Source organism: Zalophus californianus, chromosome 3 (genome assembly GCF_009762305.2).
Source record: "Zalophus californianus isolate mZalCal1 chromosome 3, mZalCal1.pri.v2, whole genome shotgun sequence".
NCBI classification, from domain to species: Eukaryota; Metazoa; Chordata; class Mammalia; order Carnivora; family Otariidae; genus Zalophus; species Zalophus californianus.
In genome coordinates this window covers 94,711,448-94,733,269 of record NC_045597.1, presented here as the reverse complement: position 1 = coordinate 94,733,269, position 21,822 = coordinate 94,711,448, and the positions used below count along the sequence as shown (strand labels likewise).

The window sequence follows — 21,822 nt, the reverse complement described above, 5'->3', positions numbered from 1 at the left end:
GGGCAGTGGGCTTGCTGGGGAAGTGTGACGGCTTGGAAGATAGGGTGGATTTGCCAGGGATCCCCCTCCCCTCGGTTTTCTTGGGGCCTGAGACTGGGCCACGTGAGGTGTTCCTACCACGACACCCACCACTCTCTCAGGCTATGCCGGAACAGGAGGGCTGATTTGGGCAAAAGCAGCTTCTAGGTGTGTCCTCACTATTGCATGGAGCTCCAGCCCTATGTCTGGGGCAAGCTGGGGCTTAAGGGGTGATTCCATGACCGCCGTTCTGTGCCCATGAGAGCACTTGCTGAATGGGCACAGGGTCCAGGTGGGAGAATCCCCCAGAGGCTGCGGTCTTCCCAGTGAGCACAGATGAAGGCTGAGCCAGGATGCGGGGACAGGAGACAGCTGTGACAGATGGGCAGAGTCCAGGCTCAGATGTTCAGATGCTCAGACACAAGGACCATCACTCCCTTCCTTAAGATATGGTGGAGCTGGTTGTGATCAGTATGAGGGGCCTTGCCATTAACCTGAGGCTCTCTCTGAACAGGTTTGGCGCCCAAGTCTTCTGACAATATAGGGTAGACTCCAGGGGTCTCAACCTTCTTTCCCCACTTCTGCAGCTCCCAGGGATCTACAGCTCCCTGGTGCAGACCTTTAGCTGCAAAAAAAATCTGGCTTTTTCTAAAAGCTCATTCCTGGAAAAAACACCCAGGTGTTTGGCTCCTGTTGTCCAAATCCCCCATCTGCCTGAAGCCCTTGCTCCTCAGCCTGGAGGGCAGAGGCTCCCGACTTAGAGCTGGGTGCCCTGGGCGCATGCCCTCACAGCCCAGCCTACAACCCTCTCTCCTCCCCTTGCAGAGCTGTTCCGGGTCAAAGGGGAACGAGGCGCTCCAGGTACGTTCATTCCCCCTCTGGCCCATGCCTCCTGCTTGCCACAGCCTTTCCCCACAGACTCCTGGGCTGATGACTTTCTGGGCCCCAACCCCAGCTTACCTTCCATGGGCCCCCACAGCTCCCCACAAACTCACTGGTCCTCCGTTGGGTCGGCTCTCTGTTCCCTGACCTCGCCTGAAGTGGGAAATGGCTTCTTCAGCCACCCCACCCTGCCAAATCTAAGCCGCCTTCCACGGCCAGCCCAAGTGCATCCCTCTCAGGTGCCCTGTCCCCCGGGACCCCAGCTGCAAGTGCAGGACTCCCCCTCTGTCTCCCATAAGCACTGTTTCCAGATGCCTATTACCCAACACGGAGCTTGTCCCCGCATCTGACTACGACCGTTTCCACGGGTGCACGGCTCACGTCTCCTAGAGCACATAACAGGAGGGGCAGCCTCTGGGACCTGAGTTCTAATCCTAGCTCTGCCGCTTCCTGGTTGTGTGACTTTGGGCCAGTGACATCACTTTTCTGGAAGCTCAGCCACTCAGCTGTGTAAAAACTAACGGAGATCACTCTGCTCACCTCCCGGGGTTGCTATAAGAGGCAAGTGAAGCGATGTGCAAAAAATCCTCCGACAACAGCAAGTGCTTTCTGAGGAAACCACCGGTGCTTTCATTGCTTTTTCTTTCTACCTGAACACACGCAGCATTAGCTGCACACATGTGCACACATGTACACACACTTCACCCCACCCCTACTCCATTCTATCACCGGAGCCGTTGGAATGCCACCTTGAAAATCATTCTACACGGCGTTCTTGGGACAGAACTCTTTGGCCTCATGATTTTTTAAGTTTGGCCCAGACCACGCTGCTGGTCAGCGAGAGTTTCAAGGCAGCCTTGCATGGTGACACGAGGATCCGTTTGCATCCCCGGCACTCCTAGGGACAGACCCTGGCTCTCTCTGGAGCCAGGTGGCTTTGAGCAAGTCACTTAACACTTCTGAGCTCAGTGTCCTCCCCTATGAGATGGGGATAAGGATAGGACCTCCTGGGTGGGATTGGGTTAAAACAATGAATGTAAAAATGTGTAGTCCAGTGCCCGGGTCAGAACATGTATTTAGTCGTGTCGGTGTTGTTATTTGCTTTGTTATTTTGTCGGGAAGATTAAAGGAGCTAATGCTTGGGCAGCTCCAGCCAGATGGATGTTGACTCCTCCCCTCTAAGGAGACGCTGACTCTAAGGAGTCAGGGCTTACACCTCTTCAGATTCCTGCGTTGAAAACCTAACCCCCAAGGGGACCGTATTAAGAGGTGGGGTCTTTGGTAGGTGATTTGGCCATGAGAGCAGGGCCCTCTTGAATAGGATTAGTGCCCTTATAAAAGAGCTCCCTCACCCCCCCTTCCACCGAGTGAGGACACGGCAAGAAGTCAGAAGAACCGGACCATGCTAGCAGTCGAATCTTGGACTTGCAGCCTCCAGAACTGTGAGAAATGCATTTCTGTTGTTTATAAGCCACCTGCTCTGCAGTGTTCTGTTACAGCAGCTGGGTGGACTAGAACAGGACAAGGAGCCCCGGCCTACCCTCCTGGGTTGTTGGGAGTCTTGAATCTGCACAGCAGCCCGTGGGAAGGGACAGAACTACATGTGAGTGACAGCAAAAATAGGTGCCACGTGTCCAGAACTGGCTTCCAGGACCATCCTGTGGAGCTGGTACATTAAGTCCATTTTACTGATGCGGAAACTGAAGCTCAAAAGGAAGAAGTAACTTGCACCAGGTCACCCAGCTGAAGGGGTGGTGCTGCTCCTTGAACCTGGGTCCATTTGACGCGCCTCGCTCAGAACATGTCACCTGCACCACTGCGGTTCACCTGTTAGGCCATGAGCTTCTTGGAGGAAGGAGCTCTGCCTTCTCTTTCTTTCCTTCCTTCCACACAGTTTGGCTCATTCTTGGGGCTCAGTGGCAGTGTGTTGAATAAATAACAGTGTGATAAGCAACCTTGTCACCCCACCTTGTGGGTTGGCTCCTGGGTGTCTCTGTTCCTCAGCTTTAGGTCTTCCAGGTCAAAGGGGGCCCAGGGCAGGCTGGGCATTGCATCCCAGGTCTGCCAAGGCCAACGGCTGAGAAGTGGGCCGAGGGGGCCGAGGCGTGCCATGGAGCCATGAACACTGGCCCCTGTCTACCAGCCCCGTAATTCTTTTTGCCCTCCTTGTCCAGGCTTCATTCTGAATCCCTTTTCATTTCCAGGCCCCCCAGGACTCCAGGGCCCGCCTGGAATCAAGGGAGACGCAGGTGGGTAGGGGCCGGGTGTGTGCACAGGGAGAGGGTCCAGAAGCAGGGGCCTCAGCAGTTTTATACCCCTATGCCTAAGAGACTCGCCTTGTCTTTCCTTTCTCTCTCTCTCTCTTCTTCTTGTTCTGCAGAGTGAAATGTTGTCACTGTTAGTGTGTGGGGGGGGGATGACACAGAGAGAGGCCCCTCCCCTCATGCTGGGCATCTGGTCCTTCTGTGGGGCTCTAGAACATCCGCTGACTGCGGAGCTGAGACTAGTTCTTTCCTTCCTCGCAGGACTCCAAGGACCCAACGGTGCTCCAGGGAAACAGGGAGCCCCTGGTAACGTGTGCCTCCTCTGCTTGGGCTCAGCGGTGCCTTGGCCGAGGTGCTGAGCCAGTCGCCCCGCTACCCCTTCCCCACAGCCCCACCCTCAGCCCCAGAGAGTCGGTGCCCTCCCCCAGTCCTCTGCCTTGGAGTCTTACTGTGCCTCATCGAGACACCCCTAGATGACCTCACCTTCCCCAGACTTCCTCTGGAGGCCCCTTTCTCTTCTCCCCGAACGCCCCCTGCCCCATGGCCTAGGACCCCGTCCCAGGAGGATGGCAGGAGCCCACCTTGTTGGCCATTCTCTACCCAGGCACCCCAGGACAGCAGGGAGAGAAGGGGAGCAAAGGCGATGGGGGTCTCATTGGCCTGAAAGGGGAACCTGGAGCTAAGGGCGACAAAGGAGACCTGGGTCTCCCAGGTAAGGGCCCTGTGGGGGTGTCGGTGCTTGTGGGGGGGCCCGCGGGCTGGGTCCTGTCCCTGTGGAAGTGTGTCTGTTCTGTTCCACGGAGGACAAAGCGGCCAAAGCTGGGCTCTGCCTACCAGCCTCCCGGAACACACATGAGGTCCTTTCTGTCCAGGTGAGTAGAAACCAGGAACATGAAAGCTGAGAGCAGTGTGTGTGTGTGTGGGGGGGGCAAAATCTCATGCCAGGCACGACCTGTGACAAGTGGGGACACAGGCCATGCTAGGAGCTCGGAGGAGAGGAAGGCAAGGGACAGCGGTGGGACCTGAGGTGGGCACAGGGGAGGAGGGGAGACTGGCTGGCAGGGAAGGAAAAGGGGTTCATTCCAGAAGCAGGTGCTACCTCAGAACTATTTGGGGCATTTATTCAAAGTCCAAGAGTCTGTGTTTCAAAGGCCTGGATGATTCTGATGCTGACAGTCTAGACGCTCTGAGAAGCACAGCCCCGGGGGCCTCTGGCCATGACTGAGCACCTTCATGCCCCTTGTCCTTGGCCTCTTGAGGCCCTCTTGGGGGTTTCTGGGGCATAGTAGGGAGAATGAGGCTTGTGCAGCTATTGGGCTTGTGTTGTTTTGTTTGAAGATTTATTTATTTTAGAGAGAGAGAGACCACTCACGCGCATGGGTGGGGGAGGGAAAGAGTGAGAGAGACTCTCAAACAGACACCCCGCTGAGCACGGAGCCAGATGCTGGATCCCATAACCCTGAGATCCAGACCTGAGCTGAAACCAAGAGTTGGACGCTCAACCACATGCACCACCCAGGTGCCCCAGCTAGTGGGCTTATTTGCCATCCCTGCTCTGCACCTGTTCACTTGCATCTCTAGGCACATTTTTAATCAGTTGGGATTTAGTTTCTTCATTTCAGAAAAGAATGGCAATGAAAATAATAATAATTAAATTACGCATACCTTGTAGGACAGTTACAAGGGCTAGAGATCATGTTTTCAAACTATCTGCCACATGGTTCAACACTAAACAAATGATAACCATTAGAATTAGCAGTATTAGTGATCCTTTCAGGTAGAAAGGGAAGGACTTCAGTTCTAAGATCAGACACATCTGGGTCCTGATACGGCTCACTAGCTGTGCTACCTGAGGCAAATGACTCGACCTCTCCGACCCTCAATTTACTCACCTATAAAAGGGGGATAATAAGAGCAACCTCTAATAGGGATCAGTTGCAACAGGAATATAAGACATAAGGTGTGTGGCGCTGTACCTGCAAATGGGAATATTTGCATTGTAAGAGACTCGGGTGCTTGTCTTCAGGAAGAGAGCACTTACAAGGACGTGTCAGCCTTGCTCAAACATTAGAAAGGCACTTGTGGAACAGAAAACAGACTCACTCTGGGTGCCCAGCAATAGAACGAGGATTGACGATCAAGGGTTTCAGGAGAGCCAGTTGTGCCGAGGTAAGGGAGAAGGAAGGCGTTAAGACTTAGGGCTGCCCAGGGATGAACCGGGCAGGCATGCGCGGGGCTCAGGGGCGGCCGCCGCGGGGGCGGGGCAGGGGAGGGGCTGCAGAATTCTTGGCGGGACTGAGCGAAACCTTTGCACCAAGCAGATGGTTAGACAGTTGACCTCTGAGGGTGCTTCCAAAGGCGGCCCTCCGCAGTTCTCTCTGCAACAGGAAAGGGGGCCCTAGACTTTCTCAAGGTGGCCCTGCCAGCCCCGGGGAAGGGGGGGAATGACAGCCGGCACTTTGCCCGCGGAGTCTGCGCCCTCCTGTTTCCCATCCCACACTCACCCACCGCCACAAACGCACGGTGAGTCTGCGCCAGGGCATGGCGCGCACACTCGGAGGCAGACTCAGGCCTGGAAACGCTGTGGCCACCCCTCCTCTTCCCAAATGTCCTCTCCCAAGATCACAAGATCTCTTTCACTCCGCTCTGGTGGTACCGAGGTTTGGTGCTTTTTGTCCCAGCGGACGGGTAATGACCCTGGTGCAGATCCAGGGAACACGTCTGTTTGCCTCACTTCGCCTTTAGAGGTGATGGGAAGGTTCGGACATCAGGCGCAGCTGGGGTTCCTCCGTGGGTGAGTGCCAGACCCTGGTCGTTTCACCCAGAACGCCCAGCTTCCCAGGGCTGCCCCCTTTGATGGAGACATAGCAGTTATGGCCACACACAGCCACACACAGATTCCCGCCCAGACCATGCTCCAGAATCCTCCTACAGCCAAGCAATTCCTGTAACGTGATGGTTCCGGTCGGCCGGGAGCAATCGGGCCCACCAATCAATTCCTCCAGGGAAGTAATTCCTAGTCCCTTCTAACAAATGCCATTTGTCCCTTCTGCCAAAACCGACACACTCAATGACCAAGAACTGCCTTCACTGGGGCTTGCCCCTGAGGCAATAAGAGATCTCAACTGTAACCAAGTTCTCTCTGGTTATTTTGTTTCCCATCAAGGAATAATCATCCTTCAAGTATCTAAACCAGGAAGAGTCTATTTCCTAAGCCTTGCCCCTAACATCACCCCAGCATAGACCGGAAAAGCTCTGCATAACCCGTGATTCTTTCCCTCTGCTTCAGACCCTTCTGCCTCCTTTCTTGATTCACTGGAGAGAAGGCTGATATCCCTCTGAGTCCTCCCCTTCTCTATCAAGAAAATAATGGAATGGAGCCCTTTAACCGAATCCCATCACACTAAGCCTGTCCCAGGGCAGAGGGGGCTGCTCGGGGTGGGGCTTCGACTGGCAGGGCTAGCAGGGGCGTGCCGCTGGGTCCAAAACCAAACCCATGGATTGGGAAGGGGTTGCCAGCCCCCTGCTCTCAGGAGCCTCCCTTGATTGATATGCGCCAAGCAGTGGCAGAAAGGAGGAGGGAGCAGTGGAGGACCGAGGTGAGGACAGGCTGGGACGAGCCTCGAATGCAGATGACAAGTGGAAAATTTGAAACCTCGGGCACCAGGAGAGGCTGTGGCTGAAGCACTGGCAGGAATCGGAGCTGCGGCAATGTTCGTCTCCCCACCTATACCTTCGAGTCTCTATTCTCAGCATCTGGGATCGACTTTCTGGAATATTCAGATTTCGGTTTGGGAGGCTTGAAGAACAATTCCCCAAACACAGACACAAAAATGAGCCAGGCAGTGCTGGCTAAGCCTGGGCTGTGGTCCCTCCCAAGGGGTCCGGCGTGCTGACCAGGGTCCTGAGAGCCTGGCTTCCTGGGCCTGCCCGTCAGCCAAGCCAGGTGACCTTGACCATTTTTCACAAGTTCACGTCTTGTCTCTGGGGCAAGGTGGTATGCTCCTTGAGGGCAGCTATTGGATCTTCCACTTGTGGGCTCCAGGTCGGAGGAGCTCAAGGAGTTTGAGTTTGGAGTTTGGGTGAGACAAGTGTCAGTGGGATCTGGCAGATGGGTTTGCCCTTCTCCTGTGCCTGACCACGACTCCTTGATTTTTCAGGAAGCAAAGGGGACATGGGCATGAAAGGTGACACAGGGGTCATGGGTCCCCCCGGAGCCCAGGGCAGTAAAGGTGACTCAGGGAAGCCAGGCCCCCCAGGTAAGAGGCTGTCCATTGGTCTGTAAGTATTCCCTATCCCCCCTGGCAGACTGAGCTATAAGAGAACAAAGTCCCTAAAAGTCCTTCTTCATTTCAGGTGCGGCTGGATCTCCTGGAATGAAAGGAGATCAAGGTAAGAACTCTGGGAATCCAGGTATCATTCGAGCTGCCACTGTCCCTGGACAAAATCAAGTCCAGGGCATGTCTTTTATTTCACTGCAGTGTTACCCCAGAGCCCATGGGGTCTCTTAAAACCCGGCTGTGCCCGAGAGGAAGGGGCTTGATTGGCATTCCATCTTAGAGCTTCGCCGCACTCTGCCCCCCAGGGGTGTGGAGCACATGTTCACAACCCAGGGTGCCTGGTGGGTCCCTAAGCCCCAGACACTGCAGAGCGATGGCCGAGATGAACAAATTGCTCAGGCTGTAACCTGATTGGGCTCATTCGCGGCTTCTAGAGGGAGATGATTAAAGCTGCCCAGGGAACATATAAGGTGGTAGGAGGTACACGTGTCACTGCTGAGAAGAGAGGTGTGTTGGGGCGGGGGGCAGCCAGGCTCTCTGGCGACCGAAGCCAACCTTGCAGTTGTCACTTGTAGGACAACCTGGAGCGAAGGGTCCTCCTGGCTCTCCGGGCGCGGCAGGATCCGCTGGAGCCAAGGGGGAGCCTGGCAGTGCTGGCTCCCCGGGACTAGCAGGTGAGGTCCTCGGTGCTGCGGTGGGCGTGGGGAGTGATGTCTGAAGATCCACAGAGCCCAGCCCTCATGCCATCTGGGCATCTGTTGTATAGGACCAGCAGGGAGACCCGGGAGTCCCGGAGCCAACGGCGTGAAAGGAAGCAAGGGGGACCCAGGTAACAGAGGGTGTGGGTAAAGGGTGAGTGGGATGCTGGGTGTCAGGGTTGGACAGGGAGGAGGACTGCCTCCCAGTGCTCCCACCAGAAGGAGGCAGAAGGTCTCCTGTGCTCTGGCCCCAGAAACCCCTGGATTAAGGAAGACACTTTCCTTGGCCAGGGCCCTTTGGGCTCAAAGCCCTAGGGCTGTCCTCTCTCTGCCCAGGGTCCTTGAAAGGCCCCTATGCCATGACCAAACCTCCACCATTAAAGAGAAGGGAAGGGCAGCTGACCCACATTGTCTCCTGGCCTGCCTTCTAGCCGTGTGCATTCTCTCCAGTTAACCTGCAATGGGGTCCCAAGGGTCAGGGCTCTGGATTTGGGCGGGGAGGGGGGCGGTCAAGAAACCCTCTCTTATACATTCTTCCAAAGGGGCTCAGGCTGGGAGGAGTGACCCACAGTAATCACACTCACAGTGACTACTGTATAAACCTTCATGTCAACTTGGTCTACATTATAAACCATTGTGCCAACTTAGTCTAGGTTATAAACCAATGTGGTCTACTTTATAAACCTCTACGCCAATTTTGTCTAGTCACTAAGTAAGTCTGAGCAATGGTTTAGAAAGTCTGGACCACTGTGTTGGGTGCTGGGGCACCGTGATGCAGAACACCTGCTTCCTACCCTCACACCTACAGGTTGGTGCAGGAGACAGGTAGACAGACTGTTGCCAGACTGTGCCAGGAACACTCTGTTGTGGCTTTTGCATGGAGAAGTGCCGAATGCCCTTTAGAAAGCCAAGTGCAGCCCGGAGGTGTGTGTTGTAACAGGGCAAGGTCGAGAGAGCAGGCTATGCAGCTGCCTAGGATGGCGTGGACAGTCTGGCACAGCCCCTCGTCTGCCAGAGCAGAAGGTCATGCTGTGTTAGACAGCCTGATGGCCTCACGCAGAGCTGTGTGCAGATGCACACCAGGGGCAGGTCCTCTCAGCGCTCAGCGATCAAGCAGTTGACTGATGGACGGATTGATTCTTTAAACAAATGTGACTTAACTCAGCTAAATGCTTCAGTTTCACAGTGTCCCCTGTCTGGTAGGGGTGGCAAAAGGCAGAGCGGTGTAGGAGTGATGTAAGAGCTTGAGCTGAGTCTTGTGGAATGAGTGGAGCCTGGCCATGGGGAGGAGGGGAAAAGAAATCTAGAGAGAGGGAACAGAGCAGGCAAAGTCATGGAGGAATGAGGGAGGGCTCTGTAGGCTGCTGTCCCCAGCGTCTGGGGTTGGGATGTGAAAGAGGGTCAGGAGCTCTGGCCAGAGGGGTGGGTGGGGGCCACCTCCTGGCTGGCCCTGGTCTCTGGGCCTTCAACCACTGGGGTTTCCTGAAGATTATCGAGAGCTATGGCACAGGCTGCTTTAATACCCGTTGTCCTTCTAGCCCATCCAGCCTCGGAGCTGATTTCTTTTTCACGGACTGTGTGTCAGCGTGGGCTGGGGACCTGCTACCTGATGTCATGTAGATACCACCTGAAGGCACCCAGCAAGGTGTCACGTTCTGGATGTGGTGGTCGGATGTCCCTGCCTTGTTGGCTGCCTCTTCCTGATCTTAAATATTTTCACCTTCCTTGGTCCCAGAGCTTAGGGGGTCTGACTTTAGGGCCTGAGGCTGCCCTACCCCCTGAGTTTTCTGCTTGGCTTCATAGTGATGACAGCTTTCATCCCTCAGTTATAAACAATGAGTCTGTCTCCCCACCCCCCATCCCCACATTGCCAGACTAATGGTTCTTAACTAAGCAAGGGTAACAGGGGTAAAACATGATTTTACCCACAAGGGACACTGTGCCCCCTCCCCAGGCCCCCAGCCTGTGTCTCCCACTGACTGAAGGTAGGAGATTTTGCCTTGCACTCCATATCCTGGGAGGGCTTGCAGAAGAAGAGCCGCTCCTGATAATGAGCATCTCCATGACAACCCGGTGGGATAAGCACTCTCGTTAGTGCTATTTCACAGTGACTTGCCCACACTTCAGGAGCCAGGAGGAAGCACAGGCAGAACTGGAATCCTACCATGGCCGACCCAAAGCTTGGGGCCTTATCCATCACACTCTGTCATGCTGTCTTCCCTCCCAGGCAGCCTGAAAGTACCCCCTCCCCCATCAGGCATTCTGATGAGCAACACCTTCTCTCTCCATCCCAGGTCTGGAAGGATTAGAGCTGAGGCTACAGCAGGTTCTTCCATTCCGAGAAGGAAACATGACGTGTTCAGGCCCTGTTATGGCCCACCTTCCTTACAGCACAGAGAACTTTGGCCCACCGCCTGGGGATTGTTTTAACCCCATTATCAAGTTCCCGTACATTTGTTGAGCACCTTTTTGGGGATCTCCATCAATCAGGCCTAGGGGTAAATACCAACCAGGCAAATTCTAAGCCTTATTCCTTAATTCCGCCTACCCAAGTAAACATGGTGATTACATTTTCAATTTGGAGCATGTGATGATTACAACTTATGTAAAATTGCCCAGGTTTCCCACACAAATCCAAATGTTTATCTCCATCTAGTAGCTAACGGTCCCATCTCAAGAGAGAATCTGGCTGCACATAGGCAGGTCTATATATCATCCCGAAGTCAGAGGTTAAGGAACTCTTGGAGAGGTTAGATTTCTCAAGTGGGAAAAGGAAGGATGGGTGGTGATCATGGAAGATAATGCACACTTTTCCATGTCAAGACATTGGTATTCCCCCAACTAGAGGTAGTATGGTGTTTGTCCAGTTTTGATTATATCAAGCCAGTTTTTCAAACCAATTTCCTATTTTGTAAATAAAATCGTTAATCTCTCACGAGAATATCTAGCTTCCCTGGATGAAAACAGAGAAATTATAGTGCCTTGGCTTGACCTAGGTTAACAGCCAGATCCCATTATCGTGCATTAATTATTAAAAAAAAAAAAAGAAGTCTGTTTATGATTAACAATGCCTCTGGGCCAGGCACTATGCTTGGGATTTACTCCTATGATCTTAGCTCATCTGCCTGCACCCCTGAGTTTCATCACCCCTACCTTACAGCCGAGGGAGCAAACACTCCCCAAGGGTGAACAATCTCCTCGGGGTCTCACAGTTAATATACTCTGAATCTCAATCCCAAAGTCAGATCCCAAAGTTGTGCTTTTCCAGATTGTGTTGCATAAAATAACATAGAGTGTAGGACTCTAGAGAAGTTCGAATCGCCTGCACCTTCCATTCCACAGTAGATGGGTAAATCCTGGCTCAGTCACCAAATCCTCCTGTTGTAAACGGTCACTTACCATACCCCAACCCATTCAGGTGGAATGTTTCCCCGTGTTGACACCTCTTGAGAGAAAGCAGCCGTCTCAGATTGAAGATGGTGAAGAGGAAATTTTTTTCAGTCTGTCAGGAAGACAGACCGCAACATATCACGTAGGGCATTATCACTCAGCAGAACTTTCTCCAAAGGTCATTTCCTTTACCACTCACAAAGCAGCATTTTACCACACCCCAAAACTTAATTTTTTCTAAACTTTGATCTTTCAAAGGATTTCAGAATTATCTGATTTGGGGGGAAAGATGGCAAAGTACAAAAAAACCCCGCAAAAATTAATTTTAGCTCTAAATCCCTTAGCCATTTGAAAATTTGTTGGGAAATGAGGAAGGGCTCACTTCCTCCTGTCATCTTGGCATTTTGCTTTCGACCATCCCACGTCATGAAATAACATTAAAAGCAGCCAAAACATTTAAGCTCCGAAACACCAGTCTGATCAGAAGTTCTGCATTTCTGCAGCCTTCATGTCAAAAATATAACAAGAAGCTGAATTTTCTGTGTCCTTTGATTTTCCTCTTGAGGCAAAGCTAAAATGCAAATAACCTGAAATCCATTTTCTCATCTGTATTTGAAGATATTTTATTGTGAACGTAAGCAACAAAGAGTAATTCATAATAGTAATTAAGCCCTATATTGTGAATATAATTTCTCAGTTCATTCCAGTCCCCATATCAAAGTACTGAGTTAGTCCCAGAATTTGTTACATTCTACCAACTCACATCTCTAAGTTGTCGCTTGTGAAACCTGTCTTCGCTTTCCTCTAAATCGCTCGGAGATAATCTGCAAAAGTCTACATGCATCCCAGTTTTGGCCCCCAGCCTGCCACCTTACTTCTGCTACATAGCTCAGTCTGTCAGTTCTTAAATTCATCCTCACTCTGTCAGGCTGCACTTAGCCTGTATGTCAAGATGCTACTTAAGGAGTTTCCTAATGTACTGGAAATTTCTACATTAAATCAGAGCTGGAAGATCTGCTCCCCAACTTGCCCCAGGCCTGAGTTTCCTCCTCTGTGGAATGTGAGGAATAGTCTAGAATAATATCCAGGTCCCTGCTAGCTTGACAGCGCTCTGGGTTTGAAACTGGCAATTTCCCCTCAGAGCAGAAACATTTTAAGATTTCAGGCAAAACACCAGCTGAACACTAAACAATAAGGAGATGTGTGCTTTCTGATGAAACGATTTTCTCGGGAGAAAATCATTTCTCTAAATAAACGCCTTGCAAATAAATATTTTGGGTCCCCTCGGCTTGATACGTGTGTGATACCCAGAAAAACTCAGTTAGCTGTGGTTTAAAGGAGAATCCAGCATTTGTTTGCCTCAGAGAAAGGAAGGCTGCTCAAAGGTGAGCTGGGAAGTGGTCCTTAATGTATCAGTGAGGTTTGTTGAGGGCAGTGCTACTCAAAATGTGGTCCTCGGACCAGCAGCATCACCACAACCTGGGAACCTGTTAGGAATGCAGCATCTCAGATCCACTGACTCAGCATCTCTGGGGTGGAGCCTGACAAGCCAGTTTGTTTCGCAAGCCCGGTACAGGCAATTCTGATGCACGCCTAGTTCGACTACTCATTTAGGGGAAAGGGATGGCCCAGGGTAGGCTGGGAGTGTCTTTGGAACCAGGTGGACAGCCTGAGTGGAAACTCCAGGAAGGTGTGAGTTGCCGTGCTAATGGGCCACAGGGAGCTACAGCGCCCAGTGGGAGACCAAACGTGGGTTACAACCCAACTTCACCACTCCCTCCCTGTGTGACCTTGGATAAATCACCTTGCATCTGTGGCTGTGGACTTCCTCCTCTTCTGTATAAAGGAAAATGGCACTACCTTGCAGGGCAGCTGAAAGGTGGAATGAGGGTGTGTATAAAGCTGCTAGCAGCGGGCCTGGCTCAGCAGATGCTGAGTCCCTGGGAGGGGAGGGGCTGGGAAGGAGACTGAAAACGAGTTGGGGGTGGGGGTCAGGCCATGGGGACCATGGACCTAGGGAATAGGGGAGTCCCTATGATTCCTGTCTATACAGGGTGTGCTTGTCATTTGGTGCTTTGGGGACAGCTGGAGATGGGCACTTCTTTGGGAGGGGACAATAAAAGGAGGTCACGGGGCCTGGGGCCCCTGCACCTTGCTTCCAGGGACAGACTCTCAAGGTAGAGGTTTCTGCAATATGGCACTCTCTAGGCCACAGACAGAGGGCCAAGTGTCAAGGTATGGACTATTTTTCTGTTTACTGACGGCCAAAGGCAGATTTCTGAGTGTGGCTTCTCCTCTCTGATCTTGACACAATGCAGTTCAGATGCCGATGAGCAGAGGAAATTTGTGCTGCCTTAGCTGGATCACCTCAGGTCCCCAGGGAACAATTAGGGGGCTTGTTGGGTAGCGAGCCCAGAGTTTGTCTGGGCCAGGGTCTGTGGTGCTCCCCCCGGAGGCGAGACAGACGCATGTAAACAGGGTCCATGAGGTCCCTGTGCCAGCACTTACTGAGCACAGGCCAGAAACGAGGCTCAGCCCATGACACAGGCGACTTCATTTCAGTCTCACGACCACCGCTGAGGCAGCCAGGAGACTCAGAGCAAGAAAGTGAGGCTCCCAGAGGGCAGCACCTTGCTCAAGGTCACAGAGGCAGATGCCAGCCCGGGCCGGCTAACTCTGGCCACTTTGCTGCCTTGGGGGGAAGTACGCCATCCACGGGCGAGGCCAGAGAAGGCTTCGCAGTCAGGTGACATCTGACATCTTAGCAGGTCTTACAGGCTTGATCTGAGTTCTCCAGGGGATGGAAGGGGTGAGGCATTCTAAAAAGAGGGACCGGAGCAGGTGTAAATGTCCTGCGGTGGGCTGGGGCCTGCCTGCCAGGGTCTGACATCTGAGTTGAAATTGAACCAACAAATGCTATGGAGCATCTGCTGTGGGTGAGGGCCCCCAATACCGCTGGCGGCCAATGTGTCCCCTCCATAGTCTTCTAGAAATGAAGATGACTTTATTTTCAAAATATCTCTCACTTCTTTTCCAATAAAATGCAGGCAGGAAGGAATGCGATTGGATTTATACACCAAGTCAGGCTACCATAGGACAAAGAAGGCCCGCCAGTAAATCCAGAGTCCACCTGTCTGTCTAACTCTGACTGTCGTCCACTACCTTTCGACTTCACCCCAACACGTGTCTCCATTTATCTGCGGTCTGTCTCCTTTTATGCTCTGCTAAGGAGGCTTTAAACAATCGTGGAGAACCAATGTATCTTTCCGTCTGCATTAATCAGACAAAAGGTAGAGGTTGTCTAAGATTAAAAGTGTCTAATATCTAAGTTTTATTATCCCCCCCCCGCTTTTGTATTTCGATCTTAGGACTTCAAGGACAGAAAGGAACAAAAGGAGAATCAGGAGCTCCAGGTACAGCGCTGGCTTCATTTTAATTTCTCAGAATGATGTCTGGAAAGCCTCGTGCTTGGAGGGCAGGTCTTGCTGACTTTGAACGTGCTGCTGTAACCTTCCGCCAACGCGGCCGGGGCCCAAGACTGTTTGAGGCTAGAACTCCTGTCCTCTGTCCCTCAAGCCTCAGATTCTTCCCCCCGGAAAACGTGGAGAGGGACAGAACTCAGGGCCCTGAGGCAGGGGAGAGAGGGGCCGAGCTGAGGGTGGGGAAGGGGGAAGAAGGGGCTGGAGAGCTGGTGGTCAGCGGGTGGCTTCAGGCCATGCAGCCTCGGTGGAGCTGGGCAGTCTTCCTCTCCAGGTCCCAGGCTGCAAGACCTCTATCTGCTTCCCCGTGCCTGTGCCGGTCCATCTCCGTCTTCGTTGGTCCCCTGAAGCTCCTCCCACCCTCCTCCTGCTGCTGGCCCCTGGCCTGTTATGATCACCTCGGTTTTCCAAGCCCCTGCCTGTGGTCCGTCCCTGAGCACAGCGCTTCCCACAGAGCAATTCTAGTCTTCTCCACGGCCCCGCCCTGAAGCGTGCCAACGCGAAACTTCTCAGACACAGTTCTTGAACTGTCTTTCTTCCTCCTGAGTTGGATATTTGGTTCCTATTTGAACTTACTAAAGGAGGTCTTGGAGGCCTAGAAACATTCTAGCAAGTTCTCCCAGAATGGCCAGAACTTCCACACAATGAGGAGGTCTGATGAGGACCGACAACCTCTGGAATCCTGTCAGCTGTTTGACCTGTGTGTTGTCAACCAGCACTCATGTGAGAGTCACTGGGGAGATCAGAGCGATACCCGCCCCCCCACCCCCGGCTCACCACCTCTCCCAGGTGGGCCAAAAGCCCAGGCCGAACGTCCAAACAGCCCATTCATGGGGGCGAGGAACGTGCTTATCAAGGCAACCCAGTCATTAAAGACCAAGGTCCTTGGTCTCCCTTGGAAAACAGAGCAGAACATCTGAGGGAAGCGGTCTCTCTCGTCTCCAGGTCCTGCGGGCATGAAGGGGCAAATGGGAAACCCGGGCCTGGTAGGTCTCCAGGGTCCAGCTGGACTGAAAGGCCAAAAGGGAGAGCCAGGGGCAAAAGGTAAGGCCTCAGTCTGTGATCTGTGGGTTCTGAGGAGAGGCCCGGTTGTAAGGGGTTTGGGAGTTTTCGGAACCAGAGGTGTAGAGGTTTATTGGCTCCCTGGACAAGTTCTGGGCTGGGCTTGCCCTCAGCCCTGAGCCCATGGAAGTGAGTGAGGCACAGCCTGGGCACCCAGAGGGGCAGACACGCGAACGTGTGCTTGTGCGATGCCCGGCCATGCCCTGGCCCCCAGAGCCTTCCACAAAGGAGATGCATCCCGCTGTCTGTCTCTCACCTGTTCAGTGCTCCTCACTAAGCTAACTTCAATCCTTCCTGCTGAAGGGCGAGCCTCTCTCATCTTGCTCCACCAGTGGTGCTCGTGGTACCTCTAGTCCCCAGGGACGCCAGGTCGCTGGCAAAGCTGGAGGAGAGAACCTGCCCTCCCCATCCCCACCCTCGTCCCCGCTGCTAGCCAAGAAGGGTGAAGGGGTCCTGGCTTGGTTTCCTTTAAATTGTGTGTGTTCTTCCCACCTCCCCCCCCCCCCCCCCCCGCCCCTTGCGGCAGGATCTTCTGGAGCGCAGGGAATACAGGGAGAACACGGTCAAACGTAATGATTAATTCTGTTCTCTTTAACGGGTGCCTTCGAGAGAGAACTCTGTCCTTGAAAAGTGTAGGTGTGGTAGAGGAGAGACCCTTGTTCTCAGAGAAATTCCTCATTTTCGGAAAAGCTAACAGACTCATCCTTTGACTAAGCCTCCCCATGACGACATAGAGCCACAACAGGACTGTTTAGCTCCCCTCCCCCATTTCCTTCTCTTTCTCTCTCCTTCCCTCCCTCACGCCCCTCCTCCCCTTTCCTCCCTCCCGCCCTTCTTTCCCTCCTGCCACTTCCCCCTCAACTTTTCCTTTTCTTCTCCCCACAAGACAAGGCAAGATGCATAGGCAGGACCCGCCACAGGTGGATGGAGGCTGCTCGGCCGGTTGTGTCAGTGCCCACATGGCGGGATGTCCCCGGCTCTGGTGACAGCCGAGCAGGGGGACTCCCCCTGCCCCGGAATTAACAGAACTTCCAACAATGAAAAGGCAGAGCCTGCATCCACACAAAGCCCGAGGCTGTTCTCTCCACCTCTCCCACGTATGTCTTTCACCCAGGTGAATCTGGACTCAGTCATCTGGTGCACCTGGCCAGGATTATCGGCACTAGGAACCGAGGCCGGGCTGAAGTTTACTACAATGGTGTCTGGGGGACCATCTGTGATGACGGCTGGGACAATTCAGATGCCACCGTCTTCTGCCGCATGCTGGGCTACTCCAGTGGAATAGCCATTACCAAAATACCACCTGGTGAGTGGATCCTCGGCCAGGAGCCTCTTTCCTGGAAGTTTTCCCTTTGGTTGCAAGTGACCCAGTGAGTTTGGGTTAAAGAAAAGCATCGGCTTAAGCAACTGAAAAGTGCTTAGTGCACTGAGCCGTGCTGCTGCTCAGTGCCTTCCAGGCTAGCCACCCCATGACAAAGAGGACCTGGACAGCAAAGGCTTGGCTGAGGCTCTGGCTGACCTGGCTTGGGCCACTGTCCATGCAGCCGGGGAAGCCAGATTCCTCCATGGCCAAGGGTGTTGGTGAGCCGTGGCTCTCTGAAGGACAGTGAGGTTGCTGGTCGTGGAAGAACAGAATAGTTGCAGGGTAGGCAAACACAAGTGTTCATCTCAGCTATCTGGAAACTAGAAGCCAGGAATGGCCATGCTGTGATCATCCTCAAGGAGAAGGTACAAAGGGAAAAGAAAACAAATCAGAGCAGGGACTTCCTAAAATAAGTTTTGGAAAGATATCCCGGGGTGCTAGAGACTCGGCCTATCTCTTTCAGCAAAAGGTTCAAACCTTCAATAAAGTAGTTAGGTCCCCAGGCTGAGACCATTTCTTTGGCCACAAGAGCAGACCTAGCAGGGACACTAGGCCATCTTCTCCTGCCCCCACCCCCAAACGCTCTCTGCCTTTCCTCCACCCTATAGTGCCTTCTTGCTTTTTAACATGAGTTCCAGTTGGATTATAAAACTCCTTTAAAGTATGTATTTTCCTCGTATAGATTACACTTAGGTAGATTGCTACACTGTTAACTGTGTGTAAAAGTGTAAATTACTGTAACCAAATACAGATCTTCCTGGGTTTATGATGGGGTTACATCTCAATAAGCCCATAGGAATTTGAAAACATTGTGTCGAAAATGCATCTAATACATGTCACCTACCAAATATCACAGCTTAGTCTCGTCTGCCTTAAGGGTGCTCAGAACACCTACACTAGCCCACAGTTGGGAAAAATCATCTAACACAAAGGCTACTTATAATAAAGTGTCGACTAGCCCATGTCATTGATTGAATACTGTAATGACCTTAATGCCGTCATGAAAGTGACAAACAGCATGGTGGTCTGGGTACAGAACGGTTGTTCGCGTATCGTATATCAGTTGTTTGCTCTCGTGATCACCTGGCTGACTAGGAGCTTCTGCGGCCCAGCATCACAAGAGGGCATCGTCCCACATATCCCTAGCCTGGGAAAAGACCACAGTTCAAAATCCCAAGTATGATTGCACCATCATCAAGTTGGAAAATCATAAATCAAACCATCGTAAGTCAGGACTGTCAGTCATCCCGCTGTTTTCCTCTGTGCTGTTGATCTGAAATCAATTATATCCGAAGGAGGAGATTTGGAAGAATGTGTGAATGCTTTTGAGCCAGGGAACGACGACCTGGTTCAAAGGGCATTTGAGGAAGGTGGGTACGACGGCAGGGACTAAGCAGGAAAGAGACAAACACTGGGAGGCCCCCAGAAGGAAATCTCAAACAGAGCACAGATTAAGTATTAATAATTAATAATAGATTATATATCTGTATCTTAATCTATCTCATCTAATCTTTGGATGAGACTTTTGTTAAAGGGCAGAATGCAGGAGGGAGGCAGAGTCACGGCAGGAGAGACCAAAGGGGCTGCAAGGGAAATTGGTCGTCTACCCCAAATGTAAGTTTGGCCCTAATCCTGCTCTCCTCTACCTCCCCGCTTTCCCTACATCCAGGCAGTGGGGAAATCTGGCTGGATGACGTTGCCTGTCGAGGGACAGAGATAAGCCTCTGGAATTGCCAAAAAAGCAAGTGGGGCTCTCACAACTGCAACCACAATGAGGATGCTGGCGTGGAATGCAGATGACCCCCCACAGCCCCTCCACCATGCTGTGCCCAAGTGTCTGCAGACATGGACACTCAACTCCTCTGTGGGGGAGGGCCAACACTCTCTGAGGGGTCACTCTGGGCTGGGGCCACCAATAAAGCTCAAAGCACGACCTGGTAATGTCTTCGGTTGTGGCTGAAATCACTAGTTCATACCTCCCGTCCCTTATTGATGAGCCCACTCAAGGGACACATGTCACTGAGTTCTCACAGGGGGACAGTGAAGTCTCAACTTATAGCCAGGGGGAGGGTGTGCTCGAGGGGGACCTAAATGCGACGTGGAAAGTGAAGAGTGCCTGTAGTCAAAATGAGGAGTGCCATTCCCTTCCCCTTAAGCTCCTTCACTGAAGCTGTTCGCCAGCAAATGGGGAGGTGGGCACGCGGTTGACACCATGTTGCATGTAAATTGGAACTGTGCCTTTAAGCCTGAAAATTAGTTTTCTTAGGATGTGAGCTCCATAAACGAGAGGACCGTTGTCTGTTTTAGTCACCCATGTAGGGGCTCAGTAAACATGTATTTACTGAATGACCGAATTAAACCAAGAAGGTAGAGCAGCTCATGTTCTGAAGAACTTGGCTCCCGCCTTCCTTTTCAGGCTTCCCCTGGGTTCTATACTTTCTGAGTGCAATCTCACGTGCGTGCTCTTTCTCTCTCTCTCTCTCTCTCCCTCTCTCTGAACATCTTCTAATTAGTCTCTTCCCTGCACTGCACAACACCAACCACCTCTTCATTCTCCAGGCAGCTGCCTGGGAGATCTTCAGAAATGACAAAGAAACCACCATACTGATCCCTGCCTAAAGCCTTCAGTGGCTCCTCCTTCCCTGAGGCAGTGGGCTACACTCATCACCTGGCTTGCAAGGAAATGCCCCTGACAATCGACCCCACACTTCCCTCCCATAACCTTGATGCTTCATTTCCTCTCTATGTTACATCCAGTATCTCCCACACATCACATGACAGGCTCTTGCTGTTTTCTGATTGATTCCCTGAAGGAAGGAAGGAAGGAAGGAAGGAAGGAAGGAAGGAATGCTAAGCAGAGCACTCTGCTTTTCTGCACTGGGATTGCTTCACAGTCTTCCCGCAGCTGGAGGGCAGGTCCTGGTGCATCATACTCTAATTATTGTGACTAAGGACCCCCCACTCAAACAGTTTCCCAGGAACGAAGGAATGGTTTTCTCCAAAGGTGAACCTACTCCTCGGCCTTTTATATTTTATAAGGTTGGCTTTCAAAACAAATTCATGGAGCCCGTGATGTACTAGGTGTATTGTAAATTTTAAAAGTTCATCTCTTCCTGCTGCCTCAACATCCCCACAAACACGCTGGGAGCACCCAGTCCCCTTCCTACCTCCCATGACTGTGACCTAGTGCTGGTCAAACACCAAAGGGCACCAAGGAAATCCCTTCGTGCCCTTTGCCTGTGTACCTACCCAGCCCCCAGGTAAAGGCCCTTTACCCACGGGTTCCTCGAGGTCTCTCAGCTCCCCACCTTCGTGGCTGAACCTGGTCCCTTGGCACTCTTCCCACATGGCCCGCCCTCTTGGCCTGCAGTGACTCTGTCTCTCTAGGACCTGTGAGTTTAATAAACTTTGTTTTCGTGCACCTCTCTTGTACCCCTCTTGTGGCAGCCCCTGACTGACCATCCCCTAATAGGACAGGGAACATTAGAGCATCACATGATATGTGATATTATTCCCATCTTCTAAATGAGCCAGAAGAGTCACAGCAAGGTTAAGTGATGCGGTATGTGGCTCCAGTTCATCACCCTTCTGTCCATGGCCTTCGCAATGCGACTTCCCAGCTCATCATCAGAAGCTTGGTTTGTTGCTCGTTCACTCTCTGGGCATTCCTGGCACACTGGGGGGAAAAGTGAGCATGTGGAGCAGGGTCCTGTTACCCCAGGTGAGGCCATCCTTCATCAGCCAGCCTCTAGCTGGCCACAGTCCCAGTAGGGAGTTCAGCCAAGGCTGGTCAAGCCTACCCCACATCTGAGGAGCTAACTGTCCAACCAACCCACGAACTCATGAACAATCACAGTTGGTTGTGGGTTAAAGCCACTAAGTTTGGGGTGTGGTTTGTTATATAGCAATAACCACCTAATAAAGTGAACTTGACTAAAGACCCACAGCCGGTAAGAAGCGAGAGGGGTTTGAACCCAGGGTCTGTCTGACACCAGTAAGATTAAGAGACAAAGGAGAGTTGCTGCCCCCTGCGCGTCTGCTCAGGCAGCTCCTCTCATAAGCTCAGGCCAGGCTAAGCTGAGAAAACTCCCCTTCCAGAACCACGGGCGGAAGGAGGGTGGGCACGGCACGTGGCCGCAGTGCGGGCACACTGGTTCTGTGGCTGATGGGCGGCTGATTGTGGAGCCGAAGAGGAACTGGGTAAAATTAGCATGACGCTCTTCAACAGCCAGAGAGCAGACTGGGGTGGGGGTGGCGCCGCAGAATGTTCGGCATGACCTCCTAACCTCTGTGAGACACTGCTGTTCACTTGAAGTAGTTCTCCTTCCTTGAAGGAGGCTTCACTTGAAGCAGGCTTCCCCTTCCCCTGGCTGAGGCCCACAGGAC

At 52.5% G+C, this 21,822-nt stretch overlaps 1 protein-coding gene across 1 annotated transcript in view; it reads left to right on the top strand.

Annotated features, from left to right (window-relative positions):
* Window positions 1-19,385, top strand: part of MARCO (macrophage receptor with collagenous structure) — a 34,001-nt gene extending 14,616 nt beyond the window's left edge. Inside the window, exons 4-15 of the mRNA XM_027588006.2 lie at window positions 844-879; window positions 3,105-3,149; window positions 3,426-3,470; window positions 3,769-3,876; window positions 7,325-7,423; window positions 7,521-7,556; window positions 8,020-8,118; window positions 8,211-8,273; window positions 14,901-14,945; window positions 15,957-16,055; window positions 17,188-17,379; window positions 19,106-19,385. Of these exons, the coding sequence (XP_027443807.2) occupies window positions 844-879; window positions 3,105-3,149; window positions 3,426-3,470; window positions 3,769-3,876; window positions 7,325-7,423; window positions 7,521-7,556; window positions 8,020-8,118; window positions 8,211-8,273; window positions 14,901-14,945; window positions 15,957-16,055; window positions 17,188-17,379; window positions 19,106-19,236 (998 nt within the window). The 3' untranslated portion in view covers window positions 19,237-19,385. The remainder of the gene's footprint in view (window positions 1-843; window positions 880-3,104; window positions 3,150-3,425; window positions 3,471-3,768; window positions 3,877-7,324; window positions 7,424-7,520; window positions 7,557-8,019; window positions 8,119-8,210; window positions 8,274-14,900; window positions 14,946-15,956; window positions 16,056-17,187; window positions 17,380-19,105) is intronic.
* Window positions 19,386-21,822: the final 2,437 nt, after the last annotated feature.